The sequence below is a fragment of the Lytechinus variegatus genome, chromosome 3 (assembly GCF_018143015.1).
Source record: "Lytechinus variegatus isolate NC3 chromosome 3, Lvar_3.0, whole genome shotgun sequence".
Taxonomy (NCBI): domain Eukaryota; kingdom Metazoa; phylum Echinodermata; class Echinoidea; order Temnopleuroida; family Toxopneustidae; genus Lytechinus; species Lytechinus variegatus.
Genome location: NC_054742.1, coordinates 24,561,013 through 24,585,931, shown reverse-complemented (window position 1 = coordinate 24,585,931; position 24,919 = coordinate 24,561,013). Strand labels below are relative to the sequence as shown.

The following is a 24,919-nucleotide window of genomic DNA, read 5'->3' as shown; positions in this document are numbered from 1 at the left end:
TTGAGATTCAAATGAAATATAACAAGTTTGGTGGATTGCAAGCCATTATTTTGGAACAAAGGCCAAATTGGTTTTGATTCATAGCCAATCATACAACTACTATGACTTCATTACCACTTAGCATAGCCACAGAATTTAGCATGATTATCCTTACCATAAACAATTAGATGTTCCATGTATCAATATTTTCATAATTTTTTACAATGTTTAATTCCAAAATCAGGACACAGATCAATCGTAAGTTGTGCGGTGGCCTTTAAGAGTATGAATCACACTGTTAATTTTCACTCCAGCATGATCAACATCTCACATGAAATCAAAATGAAGGGCTAATAATATGAGAATAACCTTTGTGGTCCTCAGTCATGGACTTCCTTCCTGCTTAGGTAAATGTTGAAAAGATAAGTGATATTGAAATGAAAACAGGCTACAAAAGATATGATCATTAATCATGATTTTGCATATCACTTCTATTACATCCTTGTGGAAATCTCCTCAAATTATGCTGTGAAACGAAATCAGATCCGTGTTGAAAGTGTGCTAGTAATGGAAGTTTCGGCTATTTACTTGATCTCTTTAAAGATAAGGAATACAAAACAATAGAAAATGACATTTGAAAGTTTGAAAGGGAAAATGAAATAAACCCCCAATATGCATTCATGATGATTTATTTCCTTGTGATTTCCTTCTAATCCTGAAAGGAACCACCTCCATAAATAAAGGTAGATGAACATGTTTATTTGTAAAGTTCGGTCAAAATTTACATGGAAATACTATAAAAGCACAAAAGTGATTTGTATGTTAAACTTTTCAACAGACCTAATACAGTAGAGGCAATAGTATCTATTGAGGTAATCAAAATTACAGTTGATTGTTAAGGAATACAGTTTGTGAATTTACACAATGTCCATGGAGAAATGCATACTGTTTCTACCAGTTGAGCTTGTGGGGTAAGAATCTTTTCATACTCTGTTGAAAAAAATATGCTTCGGGTTATTTTTGTAAATTCTGTTTAGAATGGGTGATATGCTTGAGGTTTTAAATTCACTGGTTACTAATAAATTGTATAGTAAGATATTCCCTGAATTGTAATTTCCTCTTCATCCAAGGCATTGTAGCCGATTGTTGCATGTGCTTGCGCCCTCTCCTGTGGATGTAGAATAGAATCTTCGATTTTGAGGCAGATTGACAAATGGGCAGTAAATTACCCCCTTCCCCTCAAATATACTGTGTACATGACAGTGACGATCTGTACCCCAGTATAGCACACCATTGTGTCTACAGAGTGTGTATAGCCGTAGATGCCAAGTAGAGCTTTGTAGGCTTACTCAATTCGTCAAAATGAGGAGGGAGAGTAACCCATGATAGACAGTATTGGCTAGGGAACATGGAAAAGGTTTGAGATGAGCAAAGGGAAGGACCAAAATAGGCTACCGAAGGGAAATGAAGTTGTTATGAGGAAACCCATGCAAGGCCAACGTTGATGTCATGCCACCTCTGGCTATCCAACTTTTGAAAAATCCTATGTAGGAACGAGCAGTCCAGCAACGAATGTCCTGGGTGGATCCTCCCGTACCCTCTAATTGGTGTTTTTTGTGAAGGACGTTGGGTTTTGGTGAGGACAGATTCAATGAGAGGCTAGTCTATGTATTGAAGAAGGCTGCACTTACAATTCGTATCAAACCAGCAACTTGCCAGGTTGCTTGTGTTTGATGAGTTGGTGCAACGTGATTGAGGACGACAGAACTAGCTCTGTGCACGATTGCCAGTGGAGTTCTGTTGATTAGACTTGTCACCTCCTTAGCCTCATTACAGCGGGCAAGAATAATGGCTGAATGGATGCATATGGGACATTAAAGAAAATTGGATGTAATCTTCTTGGTGTTGTATGAAGATCATGTCGGTTCATTACAGATCTCTATCAAATTACATCACAGAGAATTCATCTCTATACGGATAGCAATGATTCCAAGAGAAAGAACAGCACTCAACCATCACTTGCTAGATTTCAAGGAATTTTGCCTACCAGGAAGATTTCATTGATTTTGTCACCAGTTTGTTCAGCATTCCTCACCAGGATCTGAATCTTTTCCTGCTTGTTTTAAAATATATTTGTGGAATTAAATCAGGATTGAAGGAGAAGTTGAATATCTTATTAGTTCCTTTTTCGGATACCCTTAGATTCCTGGAAACTGTATCAATTCAACAATCACCATGCCGATTGGAAAATGGGCAGTTACCTTGAAGAATCCCTTCAAGAAACTCAAAATGGATATAAATGTACCCAATATCATTGAAGAATTCTCTTCAGTACATATGCTGGCATTGTGGGGAGTATGGTGTTGGTGAGTGTAAAAGGAAATACATTTATTGGATATTTATATTATATTGGATGACTCAGATTGTAATATACCAGAAATATTCCAAGAATGTGGGCAAATATTCCACTCATCGCAGATGAGTGGAATACTGGCCATAACGAATGGAATATTTTTGGTATTCCATGAAATAAACCATCCAATATAATTATTATCATCGATCCCATCCCCCCCCAAAAAAAAGAGGGAGAAATTTGATTGAACAAGTCATATCACTTGCCACATAGGGCATTATCACTTCGTAAGATCAAATTTGGTCGTTGACATGCAACTTACGTGTAGTTCATTATGACGTCATTGAGTGTCATTGTGCTCTATCTTGCGCATTACATTGCTTTCATTGTTGTACGCGTTGTATATTTCATGCATTCGCACGAGGCTGTTGAATACAGTCTCACATACGACAAGTTTTGTACAGGAGCCTATGGGATATTCGTTGGATCTCGGTCCTTTTAGGATATGCTCTGGTAATGAATGTGCAATTGATGCAGATAAAAGTATATGTTTTTAATGTATCGCTAAAACAGTCTTTATAGATGATGATACTGAATAACAAGCTCCTGTACATAGACTACCATTATAAGGAATATGGCATTGGAGAGAGTAAGAATTAATTCAAACACATGTCATTAATACTGACTTTCTAAGTGCTGTGGTAGTTCATACATGCATTTCTTTATTGGTGATTAATTTCTTGTCCTAGTTAAAATATTTATTGATATAGGATCCCTTTTCATGCTATTTCAGCCAAAATTTCCATACCTTTTGAATGAGATTTGTATTGGTATTGGTCATCAGCTTTTACCCCATATTATTGTTGTGATGGATTTTGGAACTGTCTACATTTGATAATTGATCTTTTGAATGGTGATTAGACCTTATAGTTTTTAATGCATTCAAATTATAAATTCATCTTGTTCATTGATTTCTTATCCATAGTCAGCAATTCACAAGGGAGTGTTTCATAAAATAATTTGTTTCTGACTTTTCACTGATAAATAAGCTTCTGAAATCCTTACATCTGATTGGCAGAGGGCATCTTGCCAGTAATTTTTACTGACAAGATGCTTCATCAAATTCAAGTGCTCCCTATGCCATTAAGCATGTCTTTTTTCAAATCTTCTTTGCCTTTTGATTTTTAAATTTTAGCTTGATACCATCCTGATTAAGATATGTAGGGTGATCAAGACCAGGCCAGGAACTGTCATGTAGGTTATATGTAACAGACACTGTCAAGATTGTAGAAATTAGTTCCTTCAAGGAGCTATGTTTATCATAGCTCCTTGATATAAATGACAAAAGATTAGCACACTTACAACAAGTAATAGAGAACAGAGACTTGATTTTTTTTTTACTGCTGTTGTTGTTTTTTTTTTTTTTTTTTTTTGGGGGGGGGAGCAAGGGGCAGCGGGGTAGTTGGCAAGAAAATGAATAAGAATGGTGGCCCCTGACAAGGTTACCTGAGTCTATACTTTAGTAATGAAAGACATGATGTTTCCTGGCATTTTAACTCTTTGTTACTGCAGTTTCAGGTTACTAATTAGAGGAGGGGGCATGCAGTGAGGTAGAACAATCAAACACTTCTGTTAAAGAGCATTGAAACAAAATGAACACCAAGTAAAGCATTTCATTCAAAATAAAGAAACAACTTTTCTTGGAAAATAATACAAAGTGGACACCATTGTGATCTACTCACATTGGAAAATCATTCTAATAGAAAAAAAATTTGAACCTTTATGCTTTAAAGAAAATTTATTCTTCATAAACCTTCCAGAACTTTCTTTAGATAGTCAAATTGCATCAGAGTACCAAAGTAATGATATGAAAGTAATATGGATATAAGCTATGGATACGGCATATAGGTTTGTCTTAGTGGATTACACTTAGGAACTGGTTTGCAACTACTCAGTACAATTACATACATTCTAGCCCCCCCCCCCCCCCCCGGTTCCGCGGCCCCTGATATACATGTTGACACTGCTTAAATCCTACCTCACTCTTTGTGAAACAAGCCCCTTATTTGAAATGATAGTCTTTGAGGAAGTCTAGTGGTACTTTAAAGCGGATGTAGATGGAAACCATCCATATAATATCCATCCCTCTATAAAAGGAAATTATTGGTTTGAGGTTTTGGTTTATATATCTATGAGGGAATTTTTTAGTATATATTTCTTTGTGTGTATAAAGAGGTGTGCAAGTATTGTTTAAAGAGAGAATTATGGAAAGGGTTACTGACTGATCACTGGGTCCAATAGTGCAATGCTTCTTTTGCAAAGTCCCCATGATTTCTGGTTTGGTGGATTAAAGAATATTATGAAGATGTAGATGAATAATATACACAACATTAAACCTGTGTAAGAGGGATAACTAATGTGCAAGAGAGAAGATAGTAATTTATAACAGAATATAATTCATATGTATAAACACAATATACATGTAGGTTTAAGTGAACAGAATAGTCTCTTAGAAAAGTAATAGAGAGATTTTAACTGTTCAGAAAAAAAATATATCAATCTGTTTATTTTATAACAACTATACATATCCCTCTTTGAACCCAGTTTTGAGCTATGAATATTTTTTTAAGTTAAGAAAATGAATGTCTTAGCATCATCCCAGGGTCTGTTTCCTCTTAATTTGATTCAATCAGACACTCATTTTCTCTTGATTCACGAAGAATTAGAGAGTCTGTAGATCCAGTGAACCCCAAGACTCTATAATTAGAGGGCAAACTAACCCTAAAATAGTGTCATAACCTCATGACCGATAATATCTCTTTACCCCAAAGAATTAGAAGCCTTTCCTTTTACTCTCTATCCTTTTCAACCTCAACACTTCACAAACAAAAGTGACTCAAGTCCTGCACCTATGCTGTTATTCCCCCTTCTACAAAGTTAAATCCGTAACCCCAAGATACATTCTGAATCACCTGGTGTGGTTAAAAACAAAATGTACACACTGAAAAGAACCTCACTGTATCTTACAAAGTATAAATGGTCTTTTATCGTAATTGAGAGTGATGTGTTATGTGTAACGTTAGAAATGTTGGGAATTGGATTATAATGCACATTATTAAGTGTACAACTGATATGTATGCACACTTTTTCATCTATCTAACGTTATAACCGTTATGCAACTTTGTAATTTACAGGTTAACCCTACTTCCTCTAGCTAGTTTCAAATTGTACATGGAGTTCATCAAATGTGACAGTTAAAAGTCAGTTACCTTTGTATGTACTCTCTTTATTTGCTGTTTTAGGAGGAATTTAATTAAGTTTCTGCAAAGACAAAGAATGACGTATTTGAGGAAAGCCATTTTTGAAAGCTGCTGCTAAATCCTGCATTCGATAAAAAGGTGTGGAGATGACTTATATGATGGAGCCTAATCTCATATTGCTACTTCTGCTGCCAAGAGAATGGATATCATCTTTCCATTCATGTGCCAATATAAATAGTTATATACTAGCAATTAATGTTAAAAAGCTTCAAGTCTGGTCAAGTGAGCACAATATTAGATACATCAACATATTTTGCTACCCATTATTAAGCCACTGATTTCTACAGCATTTTTAGAGATAAGAATGGCTGAATGAGCAGTATTTTCACTTATTATCTCCTTTTCCAGTATTGTGTAAGGGATGTATACATTGGATTCTCTGTAAGGTTTCCGATAAATGAAGATCAACCAGATAGAGTTCTCTTGCCCATGCATTACCTGTAGTGAATTGAGAACTATCTCTATGACCATGAACCTGAGTTTGGAGTTCTCGGTCAGTCCATGCTTGCTATCTTTCATCATTGAGCTTCAGAAAATCTTAGTCTATTGCATTTGAGGTTTCAAATCGCATGAAAAAAAAATTGACCAATTTGAAAGAAAGGGGAAGGGGGGTTGGGTCATATTATATTGACTTTTTTTGTATACAAGTTGATGCTTAGCTGTTATGCTATGTCTGAATGAGATGTAGCTAGTTGTAAAAAAGTTATGATATAGAGATTATGACCCACAATCAATATGCTAGGAAAGGAGTCACAGGATCTTCAATAACATTGACATAATTATAGTAATTCCATTTGATTTGATCTCATAATGCATTTCTCATTAAGGAATCGACTTTTATAAAGCTTAGATCATGTCAAGGGCCAAAAGGACCTTGATATATCTTCCTTACTTGATTGCTTTCCATTCATTGGTATTTGTTCCACATCAGTTTTGCATAGATCTCTTACACCATTTACAAACCCTCTATAATAGACCAATCAACTAATGTAACTTTATCCATCCGTACAATGATACAGACATGCCAGATTTAGGTTTGGAATTATGCAGATATTTATACCACTAGCTCCCGTGGGTGATGTCACATTTGCAGCGGAAACAAACCGTAAGAGCAGCACATCTTTGATCCAAAATTAGGCAACATAAAGCCTGTTTTTGGCCATGTGACAGAAAGTTTCTTAATGCTTCATCAAATGGGCATACAGTTTTGTATTTGAAAATGAGTATTCATCTTATTTAAAGTAAATTTGTTTTTTATCCCACATTTTAGATAACCAAATGTATATTTAGGGGGTCATTTCTAACCCATTGCAAGGCTATGGACTTTCTTTAAACCTGCTTTCACTGTTTTGATATGATGTCTAGGAAGTTGAAAGTACAGGCAGGTGCCTTGAGGTTCCACATATAAACTGAATGGCAAATTTAACCGAAGCATTGGTTCAATGCTGGTATGATTATTAATAATATAATTTCAATTGTTAAAATCCTTTGTCATTAAACCTGGCATAATGGTTATGAAGTTCCAGCAATCATGTGTATCATTTTTTTGGTCACAAGAGGTGGTTTCAGACCGCCTCGAAGTTCGTCAGTTCCAGGTATTCTCTGATCGGGAAATTTACCCCGATCAGAAAATACCAGGTATTTTGGTAATGTGAAAGCAAACTACGCGTAATTTCCCCGAAAGAAAATACCCACTAAATAGTAGGTACTTTGCGAAATTACGAGAACTTTCGCTGAGATTTTTCCAAGGTCGCAGGTATTTTGGCAATGTGAAAGCAATTTACGGGAACTTTTAGCCCAGCGTGTCGTTGGGCGCGGGCGCCGTGGGTGGCTGCTGGGCTAGTGATTTTGAATCTCGCGCCTTGCCTGCTTATCAGACCATATATTGCGTATGCTCGTAACTTCAGGAACTTATCCCAAAGGGTATGTTTCGGGGCGGTGTGAATGCAAGAATAAATTAATGGGTATTTTAGCCTAAAAAAGTTCTCGTAATTTAACGGGGATTCTTATGATCGAGGCGGTTTGAAACCACCTTAGGTGTAGGTAAAGGGTCATTTAGGTCAATAAACTTTTATGAATTGATTAAAATTTTAAAATGTATTTGATAAAATCCAATGATATTTATATAAGATATTGATCAGGCATTAAAGAACACATGCCATGATAAATCTGTATGAAAAGAGCGGGTTTCACTGGAGTACCGTAAGGCGATGGAGGATCTTTACCTCAAACCTAAGCTCTTCATCAACCAAACCACATCATGTCTTCTTGATTTAAGAATAAGATCCTTTATTGATTAAATTCCTTGATGATGTCATCATGATCTTTATGTCCAGTAATGCTTGCAGCTGCTAGACTGTCTAAGAACACAAACCAAGAATGAATAGATGCATAGCATTGCCAGGATGAGTGCAGTCATGTGGTGTGCTGCACTTGTGTCAAGAGGTTTCTTAGAAAATTATTACATGATTAATGTCAGATTGAACAACTGTTATGCTTTCAGGTTCATTAAATTAATGTCTGGGAGAGAGAGAGTGGGGAGGGGGGGGGATCATAAGGTTGTTCATAAGTTGGGCATGGCATTACACTCAATTGGAATGGTGCATTGTACATTACCCGGGCTTCAGCTCTTGTTGCTCAGGCCCTTGGCGCATTGAAGGAATTAATTTTGTCTAGTTCCCATATACCTCACCCTGGTTGAGTGCAACACAATGTGGATCAAAATCTTAGGATCTTATGAAATTATGCCAGACCGAAACCATTTAACACCACAATAGTATACCTTTTGATGAAATTGAAAATAAATCTAGGGCCTTAGAAATGTTCAGTCAATATCTAATGCTTCCAGGAATCAGTCTCAGGAATAAATTGATAAGTAATCAATGGAATTCATATAAATTACTGTATATACAGAAGACCACTTTAGTCTTTTGAAATTGTCTAGCTGTATTACTTGAACAACACAATTATATTTTTTTTATATAGTGCTAAAGAACATTGTACAGTATGCATGGATTCTATTAATAACCACTTTGGAATTTTGTGTAGACTAATTACATGGATGGGCATTATTATGGATTAAGATGACTCACTCTCATGAGAAATGACCAGTATCCCCCACCTGACCTTTAAGAGGTTAAACCTTCATCAAATCCAAGTCAGTTCATTTCCATTCTCCCTGGCCTCTCTGTGGTTCTTGAAGAACTTACTATAAAACCATGTTTGCTCACAGCTCCCTTTCTCTTAACGTTAATCAACAAAAAACAAGGCGCTTCTTAAAATAGACTGGGATTTAAATCCTCAAGATATCAAGTAGTTTTAATTGGATGTTTTGGAACACCCTTAACTCTTGTGGTGAATTGTTGGATATTTCATGCCACCCTAGGTCTTTCCATGTCCATTTGCTGACTGTTTAGATAAAGTATAGTGCAGTAACCAAAAGCATTTCTACAAGTTTGATGAGTTGCATATATGCCCTCTAGGTTGGGAGTTCTTTTCATTCTTTGAAAGAATTCCATTTTGTATATAAAGGGACTGGGCCTTATGTTTATGTTTATCTTGTGTGTGGAAATTCGATATCGAGCTAGAAGGCATGTGAAAATTTTCAAATTGATTGCAAATGAAATAATTCAAATTTGGAATTGATGAAAAAAATCTTGTGTTTATGTGGTGGCTTGTAAGGAGAATAAGTAAATTACAAAAATATACATGAAGTTCAGGGTAAAATTATGAATGAAACATCTCTGTAATTGTCTTGGAGTAACAGAACTTTATATCTTTCTTTCCATCTCTCTCTTTACATATTGACAGAACTATATGATACAGTATCTTTCAGAGTAATTACAATGAGGCCAGGTTTCAGTGATGATATATGCTTTTATTTTTATATAATCAAACTGTAAACACCAATTGTTAAAGAAAATAGTTTGCCAAACAGTTTGATCGAGGCCATTGTCAAATTTTGAATTAAGTGATCGCAAATTCTTTAAAAAAAATAAAGTGGACAATATGCTGTATGATGATGGTGTTCATTTATAGTCAGACTGAGTTATAGTTGTGGTATCCTACAATAAACTCATGTATTTCAGAGGTTTAAAAAATTATATCAAATATTTTGATTCAGGCCATTGTCAGCCCTAACAATTTGCAAACTCACTGTCTCTCTTTCAAACAGAAAGTGAATCGCGTAAAATAAATATGTATCGGATAGTTCAAGGAAATACTGTACTTTATCTCCAGGGCTAGGATTTCCCGATATTTTCACAAAAAACTATTTAAAGAGAGAAAGAAAGGAGGAAGGAGTTTGTTAATTGGTATAAAGATTGGCTTATTATCACTTTGTTTATATCATGAATCCTGTAGATGGTGAACCATACACTATGTTTTGGATTGGACTACCTGGTTTTCATGCAATACTAAAATATTAATCGGATGTTGTTGAACTTGTACAGAAAGTTTGGTATTTACACATTTTGTTTGAAGCACATTCAGTACTCATCTTCAGGGACCAGTGAGTAGTATTGTGAAATTTTGCCTCTATCTTAGAATTAATCTTTAAATTATCTTGATTTTTACACTCATTACTCTTTATTTTATCCCATAGTCTGAGAACTAAATGGTGAAGAATTCTGTTAAGAGTATATGGTAGAGAATATTCTAATAATAATATTGATAATAATATCTGGAGCTAATGTAGCACCTTTTCTGAAAAAGGTCTAAGATGGGCAAGGTGAAAGAGAGGAGAGTCAAGAGGGAAGAGTGAAAGAGGGAGGGGGAGAGAAATAAGAGAAGAAAAGTAAATTATTATTGTTTATACAACCTATGCGATTATCCAACCTGTTATCCTTTAAATTTTATTATTCTAGCTTATCCAGTCTTAAATAAGCATTCTTCTGGGTACCAGTACCTATTCAGAATATACCCAAAGTACAAAAACAATCGTAAAATTCAACTGCTTTCTCACTGGAGCAAAGAATTCCACCTTGTGTGAAGACATTACTATTAGATTTGCTAAGAAGCAGGAAGATGGCCGCTGTGGAAGTGCCTAGCAGTGAATGGATACACAAGAGTAGATCATGCCAAAATGAGCTCCAAGATTAGAACAGTTCTTTGGTAGATAGCACCTTAACATATTGCTGATTTGTTTTGGTAGACATTTTCTTGCCATGTTCCATCAAACCCATCTAGGGAATGTGTAGTTTTGTTAGTATTTCAATGGAAGTGATACACATTTCTCATGGATCTTCTCATTCTGAATAGATGTTATTGCTTATTCTTGTGAAAACAATATATTAATGTATATTGTGCTTTCGTTCTTCATTTTAAATGGATTTTACTTTCTCTTTGATTTCCAGGATGCGGAAAAAGGATCGTATGTCTTTTGAGAAACATGGGAATGGTATGGCACCAACATTCTGCAGGCCAGGTAAAATATTATTTTATCTTTCATAGCTCTTTGTTTTTTGTTGTTGAAAATTTGAGAAAATATATTATAGTGTGCAACCAATGATTAAAGTAAATACTTATATTGCCAGTTATCTCCATTAACATTCTATCCCTTGCTCATTTTCAGAAAGTTACAGATGCAACATAATCAGTGAAAAAAATAGCTCTAGTTGTGTTAGCTGTGAATTCCACATATAAATCACTCCCCTGTATTATTTTGACTTTAACATAATTATGTTATTGAAAATAATCCTCTTTATACCTCTTCAATTTGAAAAATGTTTCCATATGTATCATCAATCTGAATGGTACGTTTTAATTATTTGAGCATCATTCTGAAGACAGAGTTTGATGACAAATTATTTGTATTTGGTTCATGTGAAATCAAATTAGGATAATGTGATAATTGTTAGAAAGTGGTTTTGAACGAGACAATATTCCTAGATTGACCTAAATTCATTATATGGGATTCAAAGATATTTTAATAAAAAAGCAAAGGTATTGTAAAGAAAATATCAGGTACGTGAGTTGATCATTCTCCTTTTTAATCTACATGTGCAAAAATATTAATTATCATTATCAATTCACTCCGAATTCATGCATTCTGTATAAAACAAATAACTGAATGGGAATGATCATATTTATTCTCTTTCTAATATCAATAAATTTCATGAAATATGGCAATGTACCTTTACTTTTAATTATCAAGAAATAAAAATTGAACTCTTAAATCAATAACAAGGGTGTAGCAATATAAAAATAATATTTACAGTCAGTGAATGTCATGATTTGTACCAATCACTCTTTTCAGGGTATTTCCCATTTCTAATTTGATAATTTCAAAAGAAATCTATCAAGACAATTAGAATTGCAGTTTCGGTTCTACAAGCAGAAGTTAATTCATGTTTTCCCAAAGAGCTGAGGGTAAATTTGTGTCTTCCAAGGGCGATAGCTCCACTTTCAATTTTAACTTAATTTGTTTTCAGACTTAGAGCTTCTTCACATATAGCATGACCCAGCTCAGCAACATTTTGATTACAAAGACAATAGGGTAAGAGGTGTCATTAATGTCTCAATGGCAAATGAAGAGCCTCTTTGTTGGAAGGCAACAAAAATGGCTGATTAATCAAATTATTAAAAACGTTAGTTCGAAGATATTGAACAAAATAAGCCTCATCTACTTCTGGGCAGATAATTATAACTCAGTTCATTCCACTAGATATATTACAATATAGGCTTCCCATTCCAAGTGACGAGTAGGTAACTGCATAAAGCAGATATTCCATTGAGTTTATATTCAAAACACATGATGATAAGTATGAGGCTAATGAAGAATCCATGTGTTGTTACATATGCATAGATTATTCAAGTTTCCTTGAAATATAGCTGGTACTTGTGTGAGCCAGTGTTTAATAATGATGAATACTTTCAATAGTACCAGGAAAACTTGTGTGGTTTTGTTATTGGTCACAAAAACAAATAATTGTGATAGAAGAAACAAAAGTGTTGAGTATAATATGGTCAACGTGAAAGATATTTAGATCATGAAGAGATTATTAACCTGCAGAAGCATAGTCCTATAGTATAAAACTGCAGAACTTGTGTACAATCCTGTTCTTGTCTACTTTCTTATGCCTGTTTAGTGGAAACCAGTTTAATATGTAATGGGAATGGTTGAAAATGGTTAAACGAGTATAAGACCCTGTTCCCCCGGATTTCCTAAGTAGTCTTTGGGGACCCGAGACCAGTCTCAGGCAGGTTTCTTATCCAGTTTAAACGCACAAGCCTACCAGAGACCCCTTCAAAACAGACCTATCTTGGACCTCCTCGCGATGTGTTCCGAGACCAATCTCGGGGTGCCCCGAGACTGCTTTTGATTTGGTGGAAACACAAACCTGAACCCCAGACTGGTGCCTAAGATCAGTCAGCCACGGCACCTACAGTTCGGAAATCTTCACCTGGAAATAGGATAGTGACTTATGTTGATATTGGAATATATACAGTCGTAACATGCATTGAAAAATTTTGATATTTAATTAGAAAGATAAGAAGATGACTGTAATGTGGAGTCATCACATCAATATTTTCTGCACTGTATATTATTTGATCAATTTTTAACAAATTCAGTCCCATCCATAAGATTTGATGGGGGTGTTTCAAACTTCTTACCAGTACCTTAACTGCTGATAATGAGTCATTTGACCACATCCCTCAAGAGGTTAGAACAATCCCCCTCTCCTTTCTTTTCTTCCTGACTTCCGATTCCCTTCTCATTTCCTCCTCTAAATTTGTTAAATCTCTACCATTGTAAACCCTTAATGTGATGTATCATAACATATATTAAAAAGAGGTTGAACAGGAGTTTTCTTTTATTGTATGAAACCTTAATGAAAAATATCAACTTCCATTGGTTTCTTCATGTTTGCAATTAGTTAACCATGGCTATAGAATGGTTCTCATTCCTTTTCTCCTGACCCAAGAATTTATTTTTTATAATTTCCTTAAAACTGCATTTCAGCGCATTGGACACAATGCTTTGCAGGTGAAAATCATTGGTCTGTCTATTGATGAGTCTTCTCATTGGGTTCAGTTTGTTATGTAAAATAGTTCCCAGAAATGAATTGAAAAATGTAGTTCATGTAGATTGTAGACTATGATGGAGTTGGTACTGAAACAGAACTCATATATGAGTATGTTGTCAATTGGCTTGTCGAGAAATCTTCTATTTTAAAAAAGATCAGATGCTGTTGGAGCTCTGTAATTGTTAACTTGAGTTCACCCATATTTTTTAGTCCAAGCTAGATAGTTTCACCATTACTTAACACAAATTACAGCATTTCATTTTGTCTACTCTGTCAAATATAAGTGAAATTATGATAATTTGCTTTTCAGTGGTATAGTTTTCATGATGTTATACTGGTTTAACGCCCTAATTTCCAAATCATATTCTGGGGTTCAGTCTTTATCATCTAATATAAATTACATCTTATTTTCTTTACCTTAAAAGATGCAGAAATAGATCCATCTACTGATTGGTTTACAACAAATTCTCAGCTTCATGTATATTAGATTGGTCCTTAGTTTTTCCCCTGTATGTTGCCCCTCTCTCCTAGCCAAACACATCCCACACAATCTTTAATTGTTTCTCTGCTCCCCATCCTCTTAATTCTCCTTGGGACCCTGTCTCTATTGTGTCGATGTTCCTTCTAAATAAACCACATGACTTCTCTTCTTCAATCAAACTCCTATTTCCTTCAATATCCTTACCTCCCTCTCACCTGATTGTTAAACTCTCCTTCATCGCCTCCTTCAAGCATTTGTTAAACTCTCCTTCATCGCCTCCTTCAAGCATTCATTTTATTTTATTACCCCTTTCCCTTCTTTCCTCTTCTCTTCCTCAAAACAATTTGCTTTTTAGAACTTTTCTTCCATCTCTCTTCCCCTTTTCTTTGACTCTCCATTAGATTTCTTCACAGAGTGAACATACTTTGGATGGAGTGCAGTGATTTTTTTTGATAATTTCTTTTAAAAAAAATTGTAAATGCTTTCATAACTTGTAGAGCAATCATGCCTATTCACATATCACTCACTGGAATATCACCACTGGTTGATATCTTAATGCTAGATAACATTAAAACCATTGCCTGTCATATGTGTAACATTGGACCTACTAGTAGGTCCATGGTGTAACATACAGCAAAATATAGTGCACGGTGTATCCACTTACAACAGGCAGTATAATTCTCCAACCTGTTTTTATTTAATTCTATGTATTTCATTACCCTGAGTAGATATTTGAAAGCCAAGATCTAGACCAGGGCTCTGTAATGCAAAGGTTTGCAATCAATCACTCAATACCAATGACAAATTAAGAACATTGTTGCATGTGCACTCTGTTTAAAATACTGACTGGTAACCAATCAATGCGATTCTTTCATATATGCAATTCATCACTAACCTTTTACGAGCCCTGCTTAGAATGCATAACCCTAAAATATTAACGACAGGAAACATTTGATAATTTGTGAATAGTGGAGTTCGTGAGAAGAATCCAAAGAATATATTATATTGGAGGGCTCAGAATGGAATACCGGAAATATTCCTAGAGTTTGGGCAAATAGTCTACTCATTTGCGATTCATGGAATATTGACTGTAACGAGTAGAATATTTCTGGTATTCCATTAAATAAAGCCATTTAATATAATTATAATCTATCCAACCCCCCCCAAAAAAAAGTAAATTTGACTGAGCAAGTCATATCACTTGCTACAAGTGGCACCAGATCAAATTTAGATGAGACTTTATATGTAGTTCATTCTGATGTCATCGAGTGTAATTTTGCTTTGTGCTGTGCATTGCTTTCATTGTTGTACATATTGTATAGTTCGTGCATTAGCACATGCGCACCAGACTGTTGAATATGTTCTCATATTCAAAGGCAAATTTTGTACAGGAGCCTATGAGATATTCTTTGGATATTGGTTCTTTTTATTGATATGCTCTGATACTGCACGGGCAAGCAATGCAGACCAGAATACACATTTTCAATGCATCACTAAAACACTTAAGCTTAGAATCTCCTCTTTCATCTGATATTACTCAGATTATTCCTCATTCAGGCATGAACTTTTTAGGCATGTGATTTTCTTTTTGAAATTCAGATACCCCCGCCAAATGAGTTTTTGGCATCCTTTCTTCAAATTATTTTTGCTCACTCATGCGTGAATGAGGAATAATCTAAGTAATATCAGATGAAAGAGGAGATTCTAAGCTTTACATTGGTAGGTCATTTGTCTATTGTATTTGAGATTAAGTTATGATAAATCATCGCTTAATCGGTTTCGTTTTTTCTGGGACGCACTGTATAGATAATAACCATTCTTGAACCATTGTGGTTATTTTTATGTAAGAGAACGTGTGCATGTGATTGGTTTCTTAACAGCCTTTGGTATATTTGGCTGAAATAATCTTTCTACTTATTAAGAACAAAATCCTAAATCGCAAGTGTACTGTTAAGTTGTAGACAGAGGTGATGCAACTAATCTTCATGACCACTTAACAGACTTCATATTACAAGCCATTAGAAACAATGCCATACAGAGAATGAGAGTAATTACAAAGCAGGATATATTAAGTACTGTACTTGGAAATGAGACTTTTCATTATGAAGTTTGGAAAATAGCAAATTGCTTTTATAATGACTCATTTTTGTTGTACATTAATGTAGAATTACAAGAATAAATTGAATACCAAATATTTGAATTACATTTTTTTTCATAGCTTTAACATCTACATGTATTATGTATGCCATAGAAAGTCAATCTTATTAGTGCTCAGTAATATGTCATTGCCATTCAATGATTGATTTTGGCTTGATGAAGTTAATTTAAAGTGGGAGATTTTCTTATTGAAATTGGTTTTCTTATTGAAATAGAAGATTTTTTACATGAGTTCATAAGGGTTACTTACAAACTAATTTGATCAGAACCAGATACATGAAGGTTTGTTCTATGAAACATTAAATCATTTGAACAATGTCTTGTTAATCTCTATATTTCATTTCCACTTTCATTTTATTGGTCTCATTTATCTTATTCAGATGATCTTGAGGAGCCAGCCATTCATATCAGCAAATTTGAGAGTCATGTGATCGCCAACCATGCCAATAGTGATGGAGGATTTGCAGCTGAATATGAGGCAAGTTTTCTCTCATCCAGAAAAGTAAAGATCTCTATGTAGGTACATTCACATCTGCTCTGTGTGGAAATATACTTATCAAATACAAGAATTACAGAGAGGGGGGGGGGGGGGGTCACAGAGAGTTTAGTGGAACTTCATGCTTCAATGCAAATGTGCAGAATTGAAAATTACAATCTTTGAGTGAATGTTATAAAAGGAAAGTGTCACTGTCGCTTATTACCTGTTTTACCATATTTTACCATATAAAGGTATTATCGTTTATTGGATCAATTTGAATTTATGTGAAAAAATGATGGTATGCATTTTGTTAGCGTTCATGATAAACACAGAACAATGTTGGAGTGGTTCGCAAGAATGATAATTCTTTTTGCATGTACCTGCTAATGTGAGCGATAATTACTTCAACCACATTATGGTACTTAATAAAGTTTCTATTTCAGTTTCACTTTAGTTTTATTGTTTCGAAATTTGCATAGATATTTATCATTACTGTGTTCAGACAAAGTAATTGGTAAGAATATATCCATGGATTTTATTGTAACAAAGAGAAAATGAAGGAAAGTATTCTTTGTCCTATCAAGTCGTTGGCGGTCATCTGAACTGTTTTATCATGATACAACAGTGTGAAACCTATTTGAGAGGAAATCGACTTCAAAGTTTACTTTGATTTGCTCTTTTTCTCCCAAGCCATACAAGATTTTTATTGCTAGAAAAATATATGGTAGGAAAGACAAAGACAAGTGCTTGACATTAAGAATATTATTTTTACACATAATCCAGAATTAGAAAAGATATCGCACAAAGAGCTACATGCTTGTAGATTTGGTTTTAGCAGTGTAGATTTTCCCTGTACAAACATGCCATAGGGGATACAACAACCCTGACCGCGATTTCAATGCATGTGATCAAGCAAAATGGTGTCTCACTCTTTCACATGAAAAGTCAATGCAGTGCAGATACAACGGTTTGACTGACTGCGCATTTGCATATTGAGTGCGTGCAGCTGTTGTTTGCTTTGCTACAGTACACGTTTCCAATGAAAATTGCGCATTTTATCAAATATTCGTATGGCATCGCCTTGAAAATCCCCTCCTACCTCAAAAACTGAAATAAATTTTGTGTAGAAATTTTTATAAAGTAGGACTTGTACTTTCATTTTCTGCAAAAATCTCTAAATTATATTTTTAAAAACCGCAATTGACTGATACAACGGTTTGGATAAACACTAATGAAATTTTTTTTTGGAACTCCAAATAGGGGAAGTGTTTATAGATTATTTAAAAAAAAGTATGAGGTTTAAGTTTCTTTTTTTCTTTTTTGGTAGGTGGGGAGGGGGAATTGTAAGAGATTATTAAACAAGTAAAATATAAAATATTTGTTTGTGAGGTTTAATGATGTTTTTCGTCATTTCTCTTTCAACCCTTTACTCCAGTTCATAAAGTTGAGACTTGTAGAAATTGAAAAGGGAATGAAACATTTATCTATTTTACAAATATTGATGTGCATTTAATAATGAGTGGTACTGTCTACTCTATACTAAATATTCAGTACATCTCCTCAGGAAGGAATACAATTCATGTCAGTCATCTAATAGACAATTCAAGGTGAAGCTCATTTTAGATTCATCTCTCATAATGAGTAAAACGGTTTAAATATTTTCTTGGCTCTACCATTAAGACAAGGGCATACATCGTGATGATGATAGTAAGAATCTAAGAGAGGGTTTGAATATGTTATCTTCCCTTTTGAATAAAAAAAATGTTACACTCCCTTTTGAATAAAAAAAAGTGGGAAGGGGTGGGAGAAGATGATTTTGCCAGAGCTCAGAAAGATGGTTTGATTTGATGCTGGAATAGGTTATGAAAGGCAGAAAATAGATAGATATTGTATAGTCCCCCTTCCCCTTCGATCATTAATATAAGAGACAAACTTATGGTGAAGTTATAGCACGAGTGATGTACACTGGAAAGGTGATTTAAAGTTGAAAGCATGGTCACTCGTCTGGAATGCCCATCGCCCTGACCAACCCCCCCCCCAGAATATAATAGGATAAACCATTCTTTGGTTTAATAATAAAATATCAATTTTGGATGTTTAGATGATCAACATTTAAACTTTGACCATTAACCAGTCTATTGTCCACATCAGGACAATGTTATTGGTCTGGATGGTTTGTCAGGATTGCTACTCATTACATCAGATATACTCAAACCACTCTTGGTATAAAAGGAACAAATTTGGATTGTTCAGAAAACTATTTGGATGGACATGATTCAAATTGGAAGTGAGACTAGAACTTGTCTGATTCAGTGCAAAGGGCATTCTTATCAATATAACTGTGATGCTACAAAAGTGCATCCTTCATGTATTTTTCCTTCCCAATCAGATATGGACATCATTTGCAAGGAACACTGAATGTCACTTAGTTGAGAGAAAATTATGAATGATGAAGGGTGATACAGAAACCACATACGAGTCTGATATGATGCAAGGGGGTAGTCTTATCATTGCAATGTGATGTACATCAGTTTGATACACAGAGCAGACTATAGTCATACTGGTGATAGCCATCTTATGATCAAAGGAGGAAGGGCACGGAGGAGGGTGAGGGAGGGAAGGGGAAACAGTTGCCATGGTAACTCACTTCTGAATGACGCACAAGCAAGTCCAAGATCTTGGGGGGCAGGAAGAGGATCTTGGAGAATGTTTAGTTAGTGTGTATGGTGATGGGGAGTCTTCTGGAAGTAGGACAAGATTGAGGTCTAGCATTGTGCAAGATTGCATGAGAGATATCAAACTTAGAGGGTAGTGTTCTAGATGTGTATTAAGGGAATATACCTTCTATTTGATCAAATATTCATGCCACCCATGTAGGTGTTGGTATTGTAATAAATACTAAATATATTAACATGTTATAATACCTTATGGGTTGCAGTTACTACACAGGGATTCTGTTAGATTGGTTTTAGACTGTGTTGAATGCCTGTAGGATATTGTCAAAGAAATGAACAGGAGTAGCTTTTAATTAGAGGAAACAGGTCATCTGTCATGGTTATAAACCACATTGTGACTAGCTCAGAGTTCTATCATACAGGGTATATCAAGACAGGTGGTGTGATGCTTTTAATCTGTATTACCAATCTCACACCTACTTTCATTGAATTTTTGTAACCTAGAACTGTATAGAGGTTAATGGGTTTGGGAAATGAACCTCATTGACTCTATTTTGATGATTAGATCATGAACTTTGGGTCAAGTAGTATGTAGATCATCCCCTTTGAGAGATTACCAGAACTTTAGTTTCTAAACTTCTATCACACCCTCCTGTTAGGATGTAGCGGATATTCTCAGTCCCTGTGTTCCCTCAGGTGGAAGATAGCAATGAATTATCATCAAGGTGTGCGCTTCTGGCACAATGATGGTGCAGTTTATTAAACCAGTATATCAACTCAGATTTGTCTTTGGTCATCTATTCTCACTTCACTCCCTGACACAATCTTTAATAGATGGCATCTTTTGCTATATAACTTAGAGCCTAGGCAGAGTTTGACCTGTTAATAGCTCTATGGTTTGACCATGGTATTAGAAAAGGCCACTATGGCTTCAATATGGACTAGAGCTCAAGTCGATATTTGATAACTCGACTCTAAGTTGGGAGCAGAACATGAGCTTTATGAGAGACAAGCCCTTTGTCTCTGTCAGAGTTCCACCCTGCCTGTATGATCTAGACCAAGCTCAATCAGTCACTCCCAGGTTCCCTTCAGCAACAGATCATTCAATTTCCTTCTCTGAAATGAGTATTGATAGAGTACCCTCTCCTCCAATCAGAATGACTGCTGATCTAGGTGGGTCTTGGTAGCGACCCCCTCTTGCTGATTGTAGAGGGGGTGAACTGAAGAACAGATTAAAGCTACTAGTTTTGTGCTAGGTAGTGATATTAATCTGGAGAAAAGGTGCTTTTTGTCTCGGTACTGTAACAACAATCACTATCAACAATATATTGAGATTTGCTTGCATATGTGTTTGTGTATGATGAGGGGAGGGGATGGTAAATCTATAAATCTTCATGCCAAAGACTTTAACTACAACAATCAAATATATTAGGTATGAAGTGGAAGACATTTTGGATGCTGGTGGAAAAAAATGGTTATGCTTGACGATAGGACTGTATATTCCTGTTGACATTTCATATTCAACTGAATAGTATTCAGGCTTTTTTGTAACATAAGAGTCCTAATTTTAAAATCTAGCGGAGATGTTGTCCTTTGTCTTGTATAATGAAATTAAGTGTCGATTCCATTTTGCTCCACGTACAGTATTAAAAAGACATTAAATTGCCAATGATTAATATTTTTCCCTTCTTGTTTCTTTATTACCCTTTACAGGAGATTCAGCGTGTGCCTACATCATTCCCAGCAACATTCAGCACGGACCCTGAAACTAAACACAAAAACAGATATACAAATATTGTCGCATGTAAGTACTTTCCTCTGAAAAATCCAGAATTATCCAATTTGCTAAATTGGTCTTTCACAAAAAACATAGAGAGGCATTAATCCTTATCATTCTTAAAACTAAGAAACAAATAAGATGCAAATATGAGTGCTGCAATGGTATAGATTTTTCATGACGTGAAAGAGTGACTTACAAGACAAAGCCAAGTCTTGTTACTCTTTCAACCAATGGTATTTGCTATGTTGGTAAGTTATGACACCTCAGAACTCTAATTCTATACCATCATTGAAATCTTTGATTTTATATTGGAAGATTTTGGAGTAGAAATTCTTATTATGAATGCCTTACCTATACAAAGTTTCTTTTGAAACTTGAGCGTGATGTGTATTTTTGCGAAAAGCAACCAAACATTATTTTAGTTAAGCGAGACAGACGATACCAGCATTACCATTAAGTCTGCATTGTAATTTTATTGTGACATAATAGATTTAGATTACACAGTTTTGATGGTGCATATGTAATGGTACAAACGTTCAATGTTAGGCATGGTAGGAATTTGTACTACAAACATAGTAGGAGTTATGCAATATATGATGACATTAGCAAAATCATAGTATTTGTACCAAGAATGTATAAATTAAAAAAAAAAAATCTTCATGTAGTACATGGGATATAAGGAGCAGAATTAGGAGATTGCTTCACACTCTTGCAAATGTCAAGGATTTTATTTTGGGTTTGAAAGGAAATGGAGAAGTCCTGCAATGGGGTATTGAGATGATCATATTACATTCCTTGGCTTCCTGGATAACTTCCAAATTTCTCATACTTGATGATGCCCCCCCCTCCCATTTTTTTAAATATTCATTTTTTACCTACCTCACCTTGACATGCATCATTGTGTCATTTGGATTGACAATTTAGCATTTATTAGTAGACATGCAACATAGTGTCAACCTTAGGTGTTCTCTTTCTATTGAAGTTGGATTTAAGATGACACATTCCATTGTTGGCTTAGATCTTCATCATTATGAAGTGATGATTTATGCCATACAACCCAAAATAATAATAGTTTATTTTTTCATTGGTTTGATATGTTTCAACTATTTGAATGATTAGTCACGAACAATTCCTTATTTGAGATGTTGTATAATAATCTTTGTTTTTCTTTGCAGATGATTCATCCCGTGTGTTGTTACAACCAATCCCTGGTGTTCCTAACTCAGACTACATCAATGCAAATTATATAGATGTGAGTAGTGTTTATTTCTTACAGTAAACCATCGACAGTTTACAACAAAATTGGAAAGTCGTAGTCTAATTTGATTAATGAAACTGATTGATGCTGCTGTTTCTATCCCCCTATTATTAAACTTTATAACTTATAAATAAGCAAGCTAAAAGAGAGACCAATTTACATATCATGTATTTTGTTTGGATATTATATTGAAAAGGATACTAACAAACAAACATGTGCAGAAGGGATACTATGAAAGTATGTTTTAGAGAATAGTACAGTGCTCTTCATTATGTATGCAAACATTGAGAGGATTCTGACCATGTAGCTCTTGGCTTCCTGTAAAGATAAAGTTTTGAAGGGAATGTGATACTCACTGTATCAGGTTCACACAACTCTCAGTTAATTACTGTCTGGTGATAATATTTAAAGTTTGGCATGTGATAATTTAGGGAGATAATTGTAGGTAGTATTAGGGCCTAACTTGAAACTATCCTGTGTATAGATGCAATTGATTTCAAATTCTGCCAGTTCTTCATTTGGAGTTGCCACCTTAGAGTTAACTTAATATTTGATCTTGTATGAACACTATGGTGGTAAGTGAATCTTTGTCAAACTGATGGTTTACAAACTGAAAGTTCAGGAATTTGCAGTGTGAACTTCACTAATGTCTTCATGTAAATATGATCCATAGAAATTTAGGTGTTCACCAAGTATGTTTCTAAAATTCTGTATTAAAAATTACATCTTTTAAAATTACAATCGTGAATGTGAACATATCTAATGTCTGCCTGTAATATGATATGTTTGTTATATTATGAACTGAAATTGGCTACTTTTTCCTTGACATGATTATTGGGTGGGGTGACTCGGATCAGTCAACTTTGTATGACTTACCAACTCCTATCCTATTGCAAATCTAGGACAGCTTGACTACGTGCAGGATGGGAAAATGAAATATCATTCAGACATTCACATATAGATCTTAAGTGTGATCTCAAGCTCCCAGAATAATAACTAAATTCTGTCTTTGGAAATATTATCCTATTAAAGCTATGCAACATTTAGTCATTGTCTTACAAAACTATACATTTACTAGAAATAAGATGATTGTTTTATCTGAAAAAATGAAAATTTGTTGTTGTTGATAAAGTAAGTGATAACCGCATTTTCGTTGTCATTAGACAATATGACAGTTATGGGATGCTGTGAGTGATTGTGCTGTATATTCTTGGTTCTCAATAACATGATTTAATTGCCCTTTGAAATGTGTTGTTTACCTTTATATTCATTATTCTCATTCTTAATTTTACAGGGATTCAACAGGCAAAAGGCATACATAGCCACTCAAGGTGTGTCTTTGTTTCTATCTTTATTTTTACCATTATTATATTCATTGTAATAATTGTTCTTTAAATATCACTGTGTGGTATTAAGCTTAATATATCATTGACCTCAATACCAGATGCAGATTTTCTTTAGTAATAATTCATTATATTACTTTATGTATCAGTTAAAAAGTTTGGTCAAATTGATAATGTCACATTATTGATTATGATCAGTAGTACTGGGCCCCATTTTACAAAGAGTAATCCAATCAAACACAACTTTGGAAAGGGAATGATACCACAATCTAGAATGCATAAATCAATTAAAAATATTTTCTAAATATGATATACACTTGAACATGCATCATTCTTTTGACAATGCATTGTGCTTCTCTATGTTTCCAAAGGGACATCGTGTACAGTTCTTATATGAAAACTTACGATTTAGGTGGATTTCCATAGTTTGTATCGATCATTTCAATTGCAACTGATACTCCTTTCATAAACCTATCCTCCAATTAGCCGCCTAAGAGTAATGCGGATAATTCAATAAAAATTGCATTCACAAACTCCGAAAATAATCCGCATTATTTTTACGAGCGCCCGTCCTGAAAAAGGCAGATAATCGTCATGACAACTGGACACGCCCCCTCCGATGCGGTTGTGTTGGAAAAGGGTGACCTTGTGAGCGCACCATGGCAATTATCCGCATTATTTGGAAATGCGTTCATAAACTCAAAATCTTGTCCCGATGCTGCTATTATGTGGATAATAGCAGCATCAAAATAATGCGGATAACTCTGGTCCTCCTCCAATTTTACGACCAAATTATGAAAGGGGTATGAGAGGGGCCGCAATATCATTTGTATCTCAAGACCAGAGACTCCAACCTTAAGCACCACTTAAGTGGGAGATTCTCTCACCAAGATCCCCTATCAAATGGAAGACAGCGGCTTATTGTGCGCATGTGTGTAAAGCACAAAGTAAAAGGAAAAAGCTCAGATACTGTATTTTTATGTAACTTCTGTTGTAATACAAGTAGATTTTTCATGATTCTATTCCAATCAATTAATTTGCTTATCTTAGAATATAATACATTCAGAA

General features: G+C 34.8%; 1 protein-coding gene across 1 annotated transcript in view; it reads left to right on the top strand.

Moving 5' to 3' along the window:
• The window catches only part of LOC121410583 (receptor-type tyrosine-protein phosphatase delta-like), an 86,581-nt gene that overhangs the window by 43,508 nt on the left and 18,154 nt on the right, over positions 1-24,919 (top strand). The window contains exons 12-16 of the mRNA XM_041602763.1: positions 11,007-11,077; positions 16,698-16,795; positions 21,184-21,274; positions 22,426-22,502; positions 23,803-23,839. Coding sequence (XP_041458697.1) covers positions 11,007-11,077; positions 16,698-16,795; positions 21,184-21,274; positions 22,426-22,502; positions 23,803-23,839 — 374 coding nt within the window. The remainder of the gene's footprint in view (positions 1-11,006; positions 11,078-16,697; positions 16,796-21,183; positions 21,275-22,425; positions 22,503-23,802; positions 23,840-24,919) is intronic.